Source organism: Microtus ochrogaster, chromosome 8 (genome assembly GCF_000317375.1).
Source record: "Microtus ochrogaster isolate Prairie Vole_2 chromosome 8, MicOch1.0, whole genome shotgun sequence".
Taxonomy (NCBI): Eukaryota; Metazoa; Chordata; class Mammalia; order Rodentia; family Cricetidae; genus Microtus; species Microtus ochrogaster.
Window position 1 is genome coordinate 41,124,576 of NC_022015.1, and position 15,323 is coordinate 41,139,898.

Consider the following 15,323-nt stretch of genomic DNA (forward strand, 5'->3'; position numbering starts at 1 on the left):
ACTTCCCCTGCGCAGCCAGGGCGCCTCCTCCGGGCCAGGCGGGGCGGAGGGGCATCCCCGGTCTGGCCCCGCCCTAGCCTAGCCCCGCCCCTCCGGCCTCCGAGCCTCGGTGCTGCCCCTGCCTGCCCTCCCGCCTCTCCCGCCCCGCCCCGCGCCGCTCCGCGCCGCGCCGGCTCCGCAGCTTGCGCCGGCCGGTCCGGCGCCGGGCCATGGCGCTGTTGCGGGACGTGTCGCTGCAGGATCCGCGAGACCGCTTTGAGCTGCTGCAGCGTGTTGGGGCCGGGACCTATGGCGACGTTTACAAGGTGCGCTGTGCGGGGCGGCAGGACGGGCGGGAGCGCAGGAGGAGGGTGCATCTGCGCGTCCCGCCGCAGGAGCCCCGGCCCCGCCCCCTCCTCACCCCGCTTCTTGCCCTGCACCCCGCAGGCCCGTGACACCGTCACGTCCGAACTGGCCGCGGTGAAGATCGTCAAGCTAGACCCAGGTGTGGGCCCGGGTGGGGCCTCTGCTCCTGGGAGGCGGGTGCGGGCGCGTGAGCTGTCGGGGGCGGAGAGTTGACATTTCCGAGACCCCCAGAGAGGCCGACCCCAGGAGAGACTAAGAGCTGGCACCTGCCAGGCGAGTAGAGAAACACTCTGTGCCCAGTTTGCACATAGGGGCAGAGTCTGGGCTACCCCTGTGTGCCCCCCCATAATGCCTTGTGCTCCCCAGGGGACGACATCAGCTCTCTTCAGCAGGAAATCACCATCCTTCGCGAATGCCGCCACCCTAATGTCGTGGCCTATATTGGCAGCTACCTCAGGTGAGGTTGTTTACCCTCTTACTCCAGACTGCCCTCGTGTGCTCTGCTGTGTTCCAGACCTAGCTCTTTGTCCCCCCAGGAATGACCGGTTGTGGATCTGTATGGAGTTCTGTGGAGGGGGTTCGCTGCAGGAGATTTACCACGGTGAGAGTCAGGCTCCGTGGGACATGGCCTTACCCCATCCCAACAAAGGGACAGGAGAGCATCCTCCAGACTGAATTTGGGCTCTTCTCTGCTTCTGGTTGACTGTGTGACCTTGAGAGAGATGCTGTCCTTCTCTGGGCTAAGTATCCCAGCCTGATGTGGCTAACATCACTTTTGTAGTGGTGCTTGCTGCTTCCCACTACGCAGGGTGGCTAGGGAGGGTCAACATATCCCTCAGGCTCTCTCTCCAGCCCTCACACTGTCCATTTCAGCTACTGGGCCCCTGGAAGAACGGCAGATAGCCTATGTTTGCCGGGAGGCACTGAAGGTACTGGGCTCTTAGGCAGCACCTGCGTTGGAATCCTCTGGAGTGTGGGCCTAATCCAGCTGGCTGGTGGGGGAGTGGGAACTTGGAATGGGCTGTGGGTCCTAAGGGGGAGGGGGCCCCACTTCTTTTGCCGGAAGCAGCCTATTTCCCTCTTGGCTCAGTCACTTCCTGTTTGGGGAGAGGGGAGGAGGAAGCGGCTTGGGTGGGGGGCCCCAGTCCTGAGGAGGGGTTCAGGGAAGGTGATTAGTGCTAAGTAGCTGTCCTTAAAGACTCCTCTTTGTCCCCCAGGGGCTCCACCACCTGCATTCTCAGGGCAAAATTCACCGAGACATCAAGGTAGGGGTCAGCCTAGGGCATGGTTCAAGTGAGGAGGAAGCTGCCAGGCACCTGATGGAATCCTTTCTGTGTCCTCCTAGGGTGCCAACCTTCTGCTCACTCTGCAGGGAGATGTCAAGCTGGGTCAGTCCCTGGGGATGCCATGTGGGTGAGGGTTTAGCAGGGACTCAGAGACCATGGATCCCAGTCACCTTACTACTCGAGCCTCAGTTTCCCCACTTAGGAGATGTAGCAATATTACCTGCCTGTCAGTAGTTGACCGAGATTAGGTTGGGAGGGACCTGACATGGGATCAGGTTTTCAGAGATGGAAGGTTGGTGGCTCCTCTCAGAAGAGGGGCCTGGCCTTGCTTGGGACAGCTGTGGCTGGACCCAAGCCCTGCCTGGTATAGCCTGCTTGCTGGGGTGGAAGGTAAGTGCGGCCCTGGGTCTGGTAAGAGTCTGTTCTTCCTGCAGCGGACTTTGGGGTATCAGGTGAGCTGACAGCATCTGTGGCTAAGAGGCGGTCTTTCATTGGCACTCCGTACTGGTAAGATGGTGCCCTGGCCCGTAGGGGTAGGGGCCACAAGTAGGGCTCTGGTCATCCCATCTGTGATCCTGACTCTAGGATGGCACCAGAGGTCGCTGCTGTGGAACGCAAAGGTGGCTACAATGAGCTGTGTGACGTCTGGGCCCTGGGCATCACTGCCATTGAGCTGGGCGAGCTACAGCCACCGCTGTTCCACCTGCACCCCATGAGGTCAGCCTGGCACATGCCCCTTACCTGACCCTTGCCCTGCCAACCCTTGACCCATGACCTCACATACTCCCTAGGGCCTTGATGCTCATGTCGAAGAGCAGCTTCCAACCACCCAAGCTGAGAGACAAGACACGTTGGTGAGGGCTCACCCACAGCCGAGATACTCTTTTCCAGCCAAAGCCCAGGGATGGGAGCTCTTGCCAAGGGTCGGGCTTGGTTCCCCTCTAGGGCCAGAACTCTGTGGAGGGAGGGGCTGGTGGCTTGTGATGGAGGCATTGCTATGGTGCAACAGTATCACTGTCCCAGCTGCTCGGCTGGGGCAACTCACAGGCTGCTTCTTTGCAGAGCTTAACCTGGGTCTCGGTGGGCGGGACTTTTGTGCCCACTAGGACCCAGAATTTCCACCACTTCCTCAAGCTGGCCCTAACCAAGAACCCCAAGAAGAGGCCCACAGCTGAGAAGCTTCTGCAGGTGGGAGGCAGGGGATGGCCCCGGGAGCTTGAGGCTCAAAGGAAAGATCTAGAAGGCAGGGGCCAACTTGATCAACCCTTGCTCCTCCAGCACCCATTCACAACCCAGCAGCTCCCTCGGGCCCTCCTTACACAGCTCCTCGACAAGGCCAGCGACCCCCACCTGGGAACCCTCTCCCCTGAAGACTGTGAACTGGAGGTAACGCAAGGACTGGGAGCTGGGTCAGCCCCACCTGGGTGGCAGGGGCCTGCAGGTGATGTAAATCAGAATCTCTGACTTGTGGATTCCAGCCCAGAGACTCTAGTCAGGCCCACATACCATGACTCTCTTGAGCGGGTCTGGCCTCACTGCATGCCTTCGGGTCCAAGCCAGCCTTGACTATGACTAAGCTGTCTTCCTCTCTGTGTGGCCTTTGGCAAGTTTCTTGATGTTTCTGTGCCAGTTCTCCCATCTGTAAAATGAGGGCTGTTTTATTTCATAGTAACCTTAGAGGGTTGTCAAGACCTGGAAGAGTTCCTGGCAGGGCTGAGTACTAGGTGCGAGTCTGCTGTGTGTGTTCTTTCTTAGACCCAGGATATGTTTCCAGATACCATCCATTCCCGGGGTCATCATGGTCCAGCTGAGAGGACGCCCTCCGAGATCCAGTGTAAGTCTTCTGACAGGGCTAGCTAAAGGCACCCATGGATCTGGTGTTATTTTGGGGGTCCAAATTTTACCCCTCCTAACCCAATACTCTGGATCCCTAGTTCACCAAGTGAAATTTGGCGCACCTCGCCGGAAGGAGACGGATCCTCTCAATGAACCGGTGAGGCACTCACTGGCTATGTGGAGGGGGGTGGTGTAGGGCGGGGTCAGGTGTGCAGATGCAGGTGGGACATCCCAAGTCAGGGCCAGTCTGAAGCTGGGGGCCTGGACTGGAGGCCATTTTCCTTAAGACAACACTGGATTCCCACAAGTCAGGGAACCCTAAGTGCTCTTCAGGCTGAGGAGGGAGGGGGACTTGATTGGGGGAGGGGGGGAAATGGGAGGCGGTGGCGGGGAAGAGACAGAAATCTTTAATAAATAAATAAATTAAAAAAAAAAAAGACAGCCGGGCGGTGGTGGCGCACGCCTTTAATCCCAGCACTTGGGAGGCAGAGGCAGGGGGATCTCTGTGAGTTCGAGACCAGCCTGGTCTACAAGAGCTAGTTCCAGGACAGGCTCCAAAGTCACAGAGAAACCCTGTCTCGAAAAACCAAAAAATAAAATAAAATTAAATTAAATTAAAAAAAAAGACAACACTGGAAAGTGGAAGGCCACCCACTTCGAAAGCCTAGGTTTCCCAGGACTGAGAATATTGCTCAGTCTGCCTGTTAGGGGATCATGCCATTTCCTCTACTCTTCCTCTCCAATCCCACAGTGCTCCTCTCTGCGCCACTGTCTTATTGTCTCCCTCTCTGTCTTGTCATTTTGTCTGTTACAAGTCTTTTGTCTGTTGCCAGAATATTCTCCGTCTGTCTGTCTGTCTGTCTGTCTGCTCTCTCTTGCTATCTCTCTCTCTCTGTTACTGTTGAGACAGGATCTCTATCTAACTTATCCTAGCTGGCCTTGAACTCTCTTTGTAGTCTAGGTAAGCCTTGCGTTCCAGATCGTTCCTGGCTATTCCCTGCCATCTTGTGATACCCTTCTCTTTTTCTTCTCCTCTCTCCTGATGTCTTTGCCTTGGTTTCTTCCAGTGGGAAGAGGAATGGACGCTGCTGGGAAAGGAGGAACTGAGTGGGTGAGTGAGCAAGACTAGGGAAGCTGTGGGACAGGTTGGATCTTATGTAAGACTGACCTTTGACCCCTTTCTCTGGCCCAGGAGCCTGCTGCAGTCGGTCCAGGAGGCCTTGGAGGAAAGGTGAGAGGCCTGTACCTAGGATGCAGAAGGCCTCCCAGGCCTGGGGGTCAGTCTCATCTCACACCCCATCATACCATCTGCTGTCTCCCTGCAGGAGCCTGACTATTCGACCTGCCTTAGAACTCCAGGTGTGGATCGGAAGAGGGTGGAACTGGGAAGTAAGCCTTGTGCACAGGGTGCTTTGGGGCAGAGAGTGCATCACAGGGCACCTGCTGATGGCCAGGCTGTTTCTGATCCTCTTGCCAGGAGCTGGACTCCCCAGATGACGCCATGGGAACCATCAAACGGGCCCCGTTTTTGGGGCTGCCCCATACTGAGCCAACACCTGATGACAATGCCCAGTCCCGCTCCCCAGGTGAGGCCCAGGCTTAGCAGGCCAGAAGGAATTCTGGGTAGGGCTGGGGCTTGGAGTCACTGTGGTCTGTGTGCACAGGAACCCCATCTGCACCTCTGCCTGGTCCTGGCAGCCCACCATTGCTGCCCACTGCCTGGGCCACCCTGAAGCAACGGGAGGATCCTGAGGTGAGGATACCAGAGGGGCGAGAGGTAGGCTGTAGGGTGTTACCTGGGCCCTGACTCCTTCCCTCCTACACAGAGATCATCCTGTCATGGCCTTCCTCCCACCCCCAAAGTGCACGTAAGTGTTCACGGGGCATCCCTAGACCCTGCTGTCCTGACGTTCCCACCAGTCCCTCACCAGCTACTTGCTTCCTCCCCAGATGGGTGCCTGCTTCTCCAAGGTCTTCAATGGCTGCCCCCTGCAGATTCATGCTGCTGTCACTTGGGTACACCCCGTGACTCGAGGTGGGCCGGGGCCTAGGACACCCTTAGGTTTGGGCCAGGGGATGTGGCAACCTCTGACCCCATACCCACATCTGCAGACCAGTTCCTGGTAGTGGGGGCCGAGGAAGGCATCTACACTCTCAACCTGCATGAACTGCATGAGGATACTCTGGAGAAGGTGAGGGCTCTTGGCTTTGGGGGCACAGAGGTACAGGGGTGCTGGGTGCTGATCACCTGTCTACTGTTTGGCCCCAGCTCATCTCCCAGCGCTGCTCCTGGCTCTACTGTGTGAACAACGTATTGCTGTCACTCTCAGGTAGGAGGAGGAGGGTGCAGAGGCAGCCAGTGCACCCTCCCCCAAACTTCCTCTGAGCCCTGCGTGATCTTCCCCTTCTGTTTCAGGGAAATCCACGCACATCTGGGCACATGACCTCCCAGGCCTGTTTGAGCAGCGGAGACTGCAGCACCAGGCACCCCTCTCTATCCCTACCAACCGTATCACTCAGCGCATCATCCCCAGGTCAGCAAGTGTGGCGTGTAGAGGAGGTCCAGAACAGTACCGATTGGGTGGGGCTCTGGCCACTCCTGAGACTGCCAGGATCTTAGCTAATCACCTAGGCACTTTCCGTCCCTGAGGCTGTTTCCTCCTGGTCAGTAAATGGCCTCTCCTCCTGTCCTCCTGGCTTGTTGAAACGCAGAGGAATGTGAGCATGAAAGCCCTCTGTCGTCGGTGGGGCAGTGGGCTTCACCCAGCAGTTCAATGGTCCCTGTGCCAGGTCCGCACATGACTCAAGAGAAGCCCTGCTCTGGAGAAACAAAGGACATGGGCATTTATGGCAGACTGCTTGATTCAGGGCAGGGGCAGGGTTGGAGAGAGTGTTCTGGAAGCCAGGAGGCTGAGACAGCTCGGAATTAGAGAGTACATTCCAGTGTGTGAGGGCAAGGGAGAGTATGCAGATGGAACCCCAAAGCAAGACCTGGGGAACCCCCATGGTGGTAATTGACCTGAGGGCTGAGGGCCCCGCACAGGTGGCGAACCCTTACTCTGTTGCCAAGCCTAGGATCTGGACTCTGTCCAATGGTTGGCAGTGCTGTTGAGCGTTTCAAAGGATCCTATTGTGTACTGGTCAGTATGCTTCCTTCTGGAGGTGGTTCAGCCCACTGTTTAAGAGCCAGGCTGGTGTGGTGGCTCATGCCTGACATCCCAGCGGTCACAGGAAGATAGCAAGTTTTAGGCCAGCCAGGGCTACATTGGGAGACTTTGTCTCAAAAACAAAACACAGCTGGGCATGCTGGTGCATGGCTGTAATTTCAGCACATGGCTGATATGGGCAGGAGAATCGGGAATTCATGGTTATCCTTGTCTACAGAAACTGAGTTTGAGGCCAGCCTGAGCTATTTGAGTTTCTGTCTCTGAAAACAGAATCACTGGCCATATAGAGGGCTACAGTAGAAAGAGTATTTGAGAAGCAGCGTGGCCAGGTCTGGGAACAGTCTGCAGAGGCCCCTGCAGAAGATGAGTGACGCAGCATTAATGTGCAGCCTGAGGTGCAGCCCTTTAGCCACTAACTATGGAGCCAGTGCCTTCTCATATGTTGTGACATTGTGCAGGGCTCGGGCACATCTGTGAACTGAAGAGACCCTTCCCCCTTCTCTTTATGCCACGTTTTTTTGTGGAGAGGAGGTAGATGGTAGATCTAGAAAAATGAGGCTCTTTGTCAGTGATGGCTCTTCCCATGGGGAAGAGCAAAACGAAGGAGACGACTTTCAAGGGCCGTTCTGAGAGCCTTCAGTGAGAAAATGCTGTTTGAGCCAAGACTGAGGAAGCTGCAGCTCACTGGTAAAGTCCTGGGATCAAAGGCAAGTGCCAGCACCACTTTTAAAAAGTAGATAAAAGGGGCTGGAGAGATGGCTCAGAGGTTAAGAGCATTGCCTGCTCTTCCAAAGGTCCTGAGTTCAATTCCCAGCAACCACATGGTGGCTCACAACCATCTGTAAAGGGGTCTGGTGCCCTCTTCTAGCCTGCAGGCATACACACAGACAGAATATTGTATACATAATAAATAAATAAATAAATATTTTTTAAAAAGTAGATAAAAAAGACGGGCTTGGTGGTACATGCCTTTAATTCCAGTACTCAGGAGACAGGCAGGCGGATCTCTGTGAGTTCGAGGCCAGCCTGGTCTACAGAGACCCAGGCCAGCCAGGGCTACACAGAGAAAGGCTGTCTCCAGGGTAGTTAGGGCGCTGTGGGTGTGCAGGGGAAGTTACCAAGGAGAAAAGATGCTCAGTGCGAGGGCCGAGTGCAGAAGTGAGAAGAATGGCTTGCTTGAGGGTCTGTCCGCAGGGAAGCCTTGGGCTTTGCCTCACAGCAGGGTGGAGGCCGCTGGTAAGGCATGCCTGGCACTGAGTCTTGGTGGGAGGACTAACGGATGAGAGAGGATGTTGGAGGCCGTGGGAAGCCCATTGCAGTGGTCAGGTGGCTAGCAACAGAGGCATGGGCTGCAGTTGGAGTAAAGAAAGTAAAAATTGGTCTGGTTTTGTTTTGCAAGTGGAGTCAGCAGGATTTCCTGGTACTAGGTGGTGTTGGGAAGGGAAGGGGAGTCAAGGCTGACGGAAGGATGGAGCTGTCATCGCCTGTGAGTGACGTAAGAGTCTGGCCTGAATTCACATTTGCCACATTAAATAAATTATATGCCTGTCATCCCAGCATTCAAGAAGTTGAGGCAGGAGGATTACTGAGATTTGATGCTACAGTGTGAGACCTGGTCTTAAAACTTGCATTTCAAAAGACGCTTGCCTATTCTCTGAGTGGGACCTCCCTAGTCCATCTGGGAGATGCCAAAAGTGGGCCAGGCAGGGGCTCCAGTGTCACTATGACCAGGCCATGCCAGGCCAGGGGCAGCATTATTGGGGAGACCTAGAGGAGAACCTTAGCTACAGAGCTCACATTAAACCTGTGTGTGGTTCCCTGTGGCCTCTGGGCTTCCTGAGCCTCCATTCTGACCCCAACCTTAGGCAACAGATTTGCCAGAGTCCTGGCAAGTTGGGCAGCATTGAGCCTGTGTCTACTTTGAACGTAAAGAAGGAAGAAATGGAATTCTTTAGAGGAAATATGGGACGCAAAAGTATATGCCCCTGACCTACCAGATGCTAGCTGGTGAGCGAGGGGGAGGAAGAGGAGGGCAGAGGGCAGTGCAGAGAGGCCGACACTGCTTCCTCCCAGGGGCCTGTCCTGGCAGGCGCACAGACAGAACCGGAGTCACTGGGAGGAGGTTGCCCCGTTAACAGCTTTGTTCCTCAGTCTCAGATGGTCAGTCCCCTGAGGGCATGGGGATTCCCCCAAAGACAGTCACCCTAGGTCCCTCAGCCCCAGCAGGTGCAGAAGGCAGGCCATTTGCTGTTTGAACTATACATTTCCCCGTCAGTTTTTGTTTGTCAGTCTTTGAAAAGGGTTGAGTATATTCAAGCGGGGACCTGCCTCAGCTTTGGGTCTTCCTGCTTCCCACTTTACATGGCCCTGAGGAAACAGGTGCAGAGAGAGGTAAAGTGACTTGTTTAAAACCACGCAGAGCCGTGCTGGGCAGTGGTGGCACATGTCTTTAATCCCAGCACTCAGAAGGCAGAGGCCAGCCTGGACTACAGAGTGAGTTCCAGGACAGCCAAAGCTATACAAAAACCTGTCTCCAAAAACCAAAAAGAAAAAAAAAATTGTGACAAATTTTGTTGTTATTGTTGGTGGTGATGGTTTTTTGTGTGTTTGGTTTTTCAAGACAGGTTTCTTTGTGTAACAGCCATGACTGTCCTGGAACTCGCTCTGTAGACCATGCTGGCCTTGAACAGAGATCCACCTGCCTCTGCCTCTGCCCAGCTAAGAAAGTAATCTTTAAAAAAAAACAAAACCCTCCCCAGAGTAGCTAAAGAGGCTTCCAGAGCCTCAGTCCCTTGCAGCTCTTACAAGCACACTGCTGGGGGCCTTGCCCATGGTTGGCTCCCAGAACATATGCTGGTTTTCACTTCTATAGGCGCTTTGCCCTGTCCACCAAGATTCCTGACACCAAAGGCTGCCTGCAGTGTCGTGTGGGTAAGAGCTGGCCGCGGGGCTGGGAGGGGTGCAGTGAGTCCGAGCTCTTGCCCACCAGCCTCCTTCTCCCGCAGTTCGTAACCCCTATACAGGCAGCACTTTCCTGCTGGCTGCCCTGCCTGCCAGCCTGCTTCTGCTGCAGTGGTATGAGCCCCTGCAGAAATTCCTGCTGCTGAAGGTAGGCGACCAGAGGGCCTTTGGGTGGCAGGATGCCTGCAGGAGAAACAGAGCCTAGCCTCTCTGCCATCCCCCAGAACTTTTCCAGCCCTTTGCCCAGCCCGGCAGGGATGCTGGAGCCGCTGGTGCTAGACGGGAAGGAGCTGCCACAGGTGTGTGTGGGTGCCGAGGGGCCTGAGGGACCTGGCTGCCGAGTCCTGTTCCATGTCTTGCCCCTGGAGGCTGGCCTGACTCCAGACATCCTCATCCCGCCTGGTGAGCAGCAGAGCTGGGTGTTGCAGGGATGGGACTCTTCTAACCAGGCTCTCTGATCTGGGCTTCTGTGAAAGATTTCATTAGACTAGCCTGGGCACAATTCTCAGCACCCACGTGGCAGCTCACAACTGTCTACAACTCCCAAGATCTGACACCCTCACACAAGCATACATGCAGGCAAAACACCAATGCACATAAAATAAAAATAAATTAATAATAAAAAAGGCAGACCATACTAAATCAAAAGGTTTCCTTAGATTAAAAGCTTGGTAGCCAAGGAAAAGCTGGCTACCAATGCTTAAACCTGAGCCAGCAGCAGCAGGAAGAGGGGCTCTGGCCAGGTGGGGACTCTTCTACTCCGAGCAGGGAAGGATGATATCTCAGCATAGGGACATCTGGGGCAATGGGCAGGAAAGGAGAAATTCCTGGTGCCAGGGGCCCCTCAGGTGATTTCATTGCTAAATTTTCTGCTTCTTTGCTTTTGTTTTTTGAGACAAGGTTTCTCTGTAGCTTTGGAACCTGTCCTGGCACTTGCTCTCTAGACCCGGCTGGCCTAGAACTCACAGAGATCCACTTGCCTTTGCCTTCCAAGTGCTGGGATTAAAAGTGTGCACCACCACACCTGGCTTGCTTTTTTTTTTTATTTTTTTAGAGTTATTTACTATGTATAGTGTTCTGTTGTCTGCATGTTTGCCTACATGCCAGAAGAGGGCATCAGATTTCACTATAGATAGTTGTGAGCCACTTTGTGGTTGCTGGGAATTGAACTCAGGACCTCAGGAAGAGCAAGCAGTCAGTGCTCTTGACTTCTGAGCCATCTCTCCAGCCCCTTTCTGTTGCTTTAAAAATATTTTTCAAATTTATTTTACTTATGAATACAAATGCTTTGTGTTCATGTATGTATGTATGTATGTATGTATGTATGTATGTATGTATGTATATATACCACATACATGCCTTGGAGGTCAGAAGAGGGTGACTTGGAGTTCCAGAGGGTTGTGAGCCACTATGTAGGTGATGGGAATCAAACCTGCATCCTCGGGAAGAGCAGCCAGTGCCTTAACCACTGAGCCATCTCTCCAGCCCCCTAGGTCGTAATTCTTTTTTTTTGGTTTTTCGAGACAGGGTTTCTCTGTGGTTTTGGAGCCTGTCCTGGAACTAGCTCTTGTAGACCAGGCTGGTCTCGAACTCACAGAGATCCACCTGCCTCTGCCTCCCAAGTGCTGGGATTAAAGGCGTGCGCCACCACCACCCGGCTTCGGTCGTAATTTTTAACAACAGTGCTGAAAGTAGGCTTTGTCATGTTTGAGTTACCAAAGAGGAAAATGAAGTTCAGAGAGGAAGTGACTTGTGTTAGGTCACATATTTACGGAGTCTGACAGCCTAGTTTGTCTGACCCCGGATCCTTCGTAGGCTCCGCTAGGACCCTGGAACCCCATCCTCGCTCCTGATAAGCCTAAAGGCAAGTCCCTTGTTCTGAGTATGGCCCTGTAGGGCTGGTGTGAAGAAGACTGGTGGCTTAGGACTGTCTGCTGCGTGTCCCCTCAGTCCTTGGCAGCTCAACCAGACAGGCCTTGCCTCTCTTCTCTGCCCACAGAGGGAATACCGGGCTCTGCCCAGCAGGTGATCCAGGTGGACAGGGACACAGTACTGGTCAGCTTTGAACGTGAGTGCCTGGGATCAGGGTTGGGGGGCTCTAGCAGGCCCAAGCATGGCAAACATGGAGCGACAAGTTTTGCCCCTCTCCCCCATTCCCTCTACTTTGGTAAACCATTAGATTGCATTCCTAAAGCTAGCCACCAAGGTCTGTTCCTTTATTGGGCCACTTCCTCCTGAGGCTGACCACCAAGGCGCGGCTATCATTGAAGTCCAGCAGTCAGAAGCCCCCTTTTGACTGCCCTAATTAACATGTCCAATCAAGAGTAACCAACTCTTCCTAACATGGTTTCTCCTTTCCCTTTATAAACTGCCATTTGCCTATAGGCCAAGTCTGTCTCCTCTCTATCGAGAGGCAGGCCTTTGTCTCCCTGGGAGAAAGAGCTCACCACCACCCTGCCCCGGCCTTGTTCCTTTCCCCTAATCTCTCGTCTTCTATCTCTTTGTCTCTTATTCTCTACCCTTTGACCCTGCCATTTGTCTCCTTTGTGCTGAGAACTTGATCTTGGGGTGTCTTGTGCTGATTTTGAGGTCCTTTCAATATGAGGAAGGGGGTCCCCCACCTACCAGTTCTCTCCCTGTGCAGGCTGTGTGAGGATCGTTAACCTGCAGGGTGAGCCCACAGCTGCACTGGCCCCTCAGCTCACCTTTGACTTCCCTATTGAGACTGTGGGTGAGTAAGGCAGATGTGGGCATGGCAGCATCCACAGTTCAGAAGGTGTGGGACTGGCTCAGGGTTCAGGGTTGGCCGTGGGACCAGGGTAGATTCCCTACACCTATCGGGGAGCCATCCTGGTCACTCAGGGTCAGTGCGGACCCTTGTGCATTGGACTGGATCAGGCCTTATGGCAAGGATGGGGGAATCTGTGGAGTGTGGGGTAGTGTCGGGGCCAACAGAGCCCATTCTTCCAGTGTGTCTGCAGGACAGTGTGCTGGCTTTCTGGAGCCATGGCATGCAGGGCCGAAGCCTTGACACCAACGAGGTGAGTGGGGCTCAGAGACCTGACCGCCTCCAGCTCCGAGAGCCCTGTTTAGAAAGGACCTGTCAGGATGATCTCAGAGTTCCTTGTCTTCTAGGTGACCCAGGAGATCACAGATGAGACCAGGATCTTCCGAGTGCTGGGAGCCCACAGGTAAATGAAGATAGTACCTGAACTGCACCTCCAGGCTAGAGGTGGGGATGGGCTCACTTGGCTTTCCTGCCCCGCTCACCCTGTGCCTCTTCCTACACCAGGGACATCATCCTGGAGAGCATTCCCACTGACAACCCTGGGGCACACAGCAACCTCTACATCCTCACAGGCCACCAGAGCAGTTACTGAGCTGTCCTCTCCAGCCTCTGTAGGGCCCCAGAGGGCAGACCTGACTCTAAGAAGTGTTTGGGGGCAGGGAGGGGAGGTAGCCCACCCCCCTCAGCAATAACTGGACCAGAGGAAGCTGCGACCACCTCCCTCCCTGCAGTGTTGTCTCCCAGGACAGGAGGCCCTGGGCGGGCTGGGGCTGCCTGGCTGATCCATTCCATTTTCTCTTTTCCTTTCTATTCTTTCTTCCAAGAGCCTGCCCCAGGTTCTATCCTGGGCAACATGTATTTAAGAGAGAATTATATTGGTATTAAAGCTGGTTGGTTTTATCCCGTTAGTCCCTCTGAAGTGGAGGCATTGAGCCCCCACCTTCTGCCCCTTCTCTTTCTTCTCCGCTCACTCTTTCCTGCAGGACACTTTTCTCTAAGTACTCAGTTGGCCTCAGGTGTGTGCCGTGGAAGAGCAGCTGCTGGTGCTTGGTGGAGTCTAGACTTGGGTGACACAAGCCAGTGGTCTAACAGCCATCTTGGGCCTGGATCTTCCTGGTCCCTGCCCACAGCAGCCCTCATTCAGTTTTGTAGATTGAGACATCTGCTGTATTTGGCATCTTGTGGATCATGCAGGGGAATTATGAACAAAGGGACCTGTCCGGGGCAGCCTTGCCCCAAGTAGGATCTTGTTTGTGGTTTCTGGGATCTGCACCCTGGCCGTGTCTACTGCAATGTTCCATGACGGGCCTGTAACAGTATTGTGAAGCATCGGCTTTGCCGGGGAAGATGGATGTGCGTCTCTTTAGTGTTCATTCACTCCATGTCAGGCCTGGGGTCACTACCAAAATCCAGCTCAACACCCAAGAAAATTGTTGGAGCCCATCTCCCTTGTGCCTCAGCTTGTGTTTTTTACTGTCCTTCTTTGGCCCGGTACCCCTCGAGTCCTGTGGCCCCAGATACTGACTGGCTTGCCAGTGACTAAGACCACTGAAGGGAGGATGGGGCACACAGCCAAGCCTGGAGGGCTAAGCGGGTTGTAGAGCAAAGGTGCAGAGCCCAGTGCTCTGTTCCAGCTCATTGTCACCCTCCTGACATTTAGAGCAAACGTTGGCAGAACAAAGTCTTATGTCTGGTATTCTGGCTGCAAGTACTCGCCAGCTCAGTGAGGCAATGGGAAGGTGAGGGTGGGTGGCGACAGCTCATGTGAATGGAATTTGTGGCCCTTATGGCTGTCACTGTCCCTTTGACTACCCTCTTCAGAGCCCTAATGCTCAGTTTCTAGTGACCAAGAGGGTTGCTTGACTGACTAGGGAGCTGGGCCAGGAAAAGGGACAGAGCATACGTCCTCAGTGAGACCCCAAGTCATCTGGAGGGTTGAGGGGGACAGGGTACACAGTAAAGTCCTAGTTCCTAAGCTCCCGGATTTCTTGGAGGCATGCTGGTGTGTGTGTGGGGGGGGGGAGATGAGAGGTGTGTTCCATCCAGCCCAGAACACTTAACCCAGGTGCCCTGGGAGAACGGCTTCGCACAGTGCCACCTTGTGGCAGGGAGCTCGGCCCAGAGTCCATCTGAAAAGGTGGTTTAGGAGTATAAGATGCCAAAGTGAGAGGCCTGTGAAAAGCAAGGCCCACTGATAGTATTTGGTGCCACAAGCCAAAGATGGGGCAAGCCAGGACTATGCACTGAAAGATGTAACTTTATTTATATATTTGTTTATAGACAGCCTTTTTCAAATACAAAAGAGAATTCAATGAAGCTAGGCTGTGGTGAATGCCTGTTATCCAGTACTCAGGAGGCAGAGGACTGTCTGTGAACTGTAGTCCAGCCTGGTCTACATAGTGAGTTCCAGGCCAGCCAAGGTTTTATGTAGTCAAGATCCTGCCTCAAAAATTAATAGAACTGTGTCTCATTTGTCCTGCACTCAGTCTAGAAGTATTTCTGATATTTAAACAATTTGGTATATTTTTATTCATATGGCACCATTCCATATATCCTGCTGGCTCTCTGGAAGTACATTCTGGAGAGCTTTCCATCATCAACCAGGTCTATTTTTGTATAGCTTGTGCTGGATTGTACACATTTCAGGTGACTAATGTTAACTGAAAGATCCTTATTGAGGAATGTATTTCTACTTTAATATTACAAACCACACTGCAATAAATAACCCCTGTGTTGGAGCCACTCTGTGTACTCAAGTGTTTCTGGGGGATCAATTCCTGGAAATAGCATTGCTGGGTTGGAGTGGTTGTGTTTGCCACAGTGAGGTACCATAAAATGCCCTCTGTGGGTGTTACCTGTGGTTGGGGCTTCTTCGTCACTCTGTGGATAGAGATACATCACCAATTATGGTGACTCACACCTGTCATCCAGCACTTTAGA

At 53.9% G+C, this 15,323-nt stretch overlaps 1 protein-coding gene across 3 annotated transcripts; it reads left to right on the forward strand.

Annotated features, from left to right (window-relative positions):
- Positions 1-164: 164 nt before the first annotated feature.
- Map4k2 (mitogen-activated protein kinase kinase kinase kinase 2) lies at positions 165-15,117 on the forward strand. Of its 3 annotated transcripts, XM_005351802.2 has the most exons (32): positions 165-305; positions 427-484; positions 712-802; positions 882-946; positions 1,219-1,274; positions 1,563-1,610; positions 1,691-1,733; positions 2,066-2,138; positions 2,217-2,348; positions 2,423-2,485; positions 2,738-2,819; positions 2,910-3,017; positions 3,387-3,465; positions 3,566-3,624; positions 4,535-4,578; positions 4,660-4,698; positions 4,793-4,826; positions 4,945-5,053; positions 5,132-5,220; positions 5,294-5,335; positions 5,418-5,502; positions 5,580-5,659; positions 5,737-5,797; positions 5,884-6,001; positions 9,507-9,565; positions 9,640-9,743; positions 9,820-9,997; positions 11,595-11,663; positions 12,240-12,326; positions 12,566-12,636; positions 12,731-12,786; positions 12,888-15,117. In XM_005351802.2, the coding sequence occupies exons 1-32, from the start codon at positions 210-212 to the stop codon at positions 12,973-12,975; spliced, it is 2,466 nt and encodes an 821-aa protein (XP_005351859.1). In that variant the 5' UTR covers positions 165-209; the 3' UTR covers positions 12,976-15,117. The 3 variants fall into 3 exon arrangements, with proteins under 3 accessions (XP_005351859.1, XP_026637166.1, XP_026637167.1); XM_026781365.1 differs by lacking the exon at positions 5,294-5,335; XM_026781366.1 differs by lacking the exons at positions 9,640-9,743; positions 9,820-9,997.
- Positions 15,118-15,323: the final 206 nt, after the last annotated feature.

What these genes read in the sequence shown, in the direction of transcription:
- Map4k2 (XM_005351802.2), top strand. Translation starts at nt 210, where the DNA reads ATGGCGCTGTTGCGGGACGTGTCGCTGCAGGATCCGCGAGACCGCTTT. An exon ending in AAATTCACCGAGACATCAAG is followed by an intron (nt 1,611 to 1,690) that starts GTAGGGGTCAGC and finishes GTGTCCTCCTAG; the next exon opens with GGTGCCAACCTTCTGCTCAC. An exon ending in CTGAGAGACAAGACACGTTG is followed by an intron (nt 2,486 to 2,737) that starts GTGAGGGCTCAC and finishes TGTGCCCACTAG; the next exon opens with GACCCAGAATTTCCACCACT.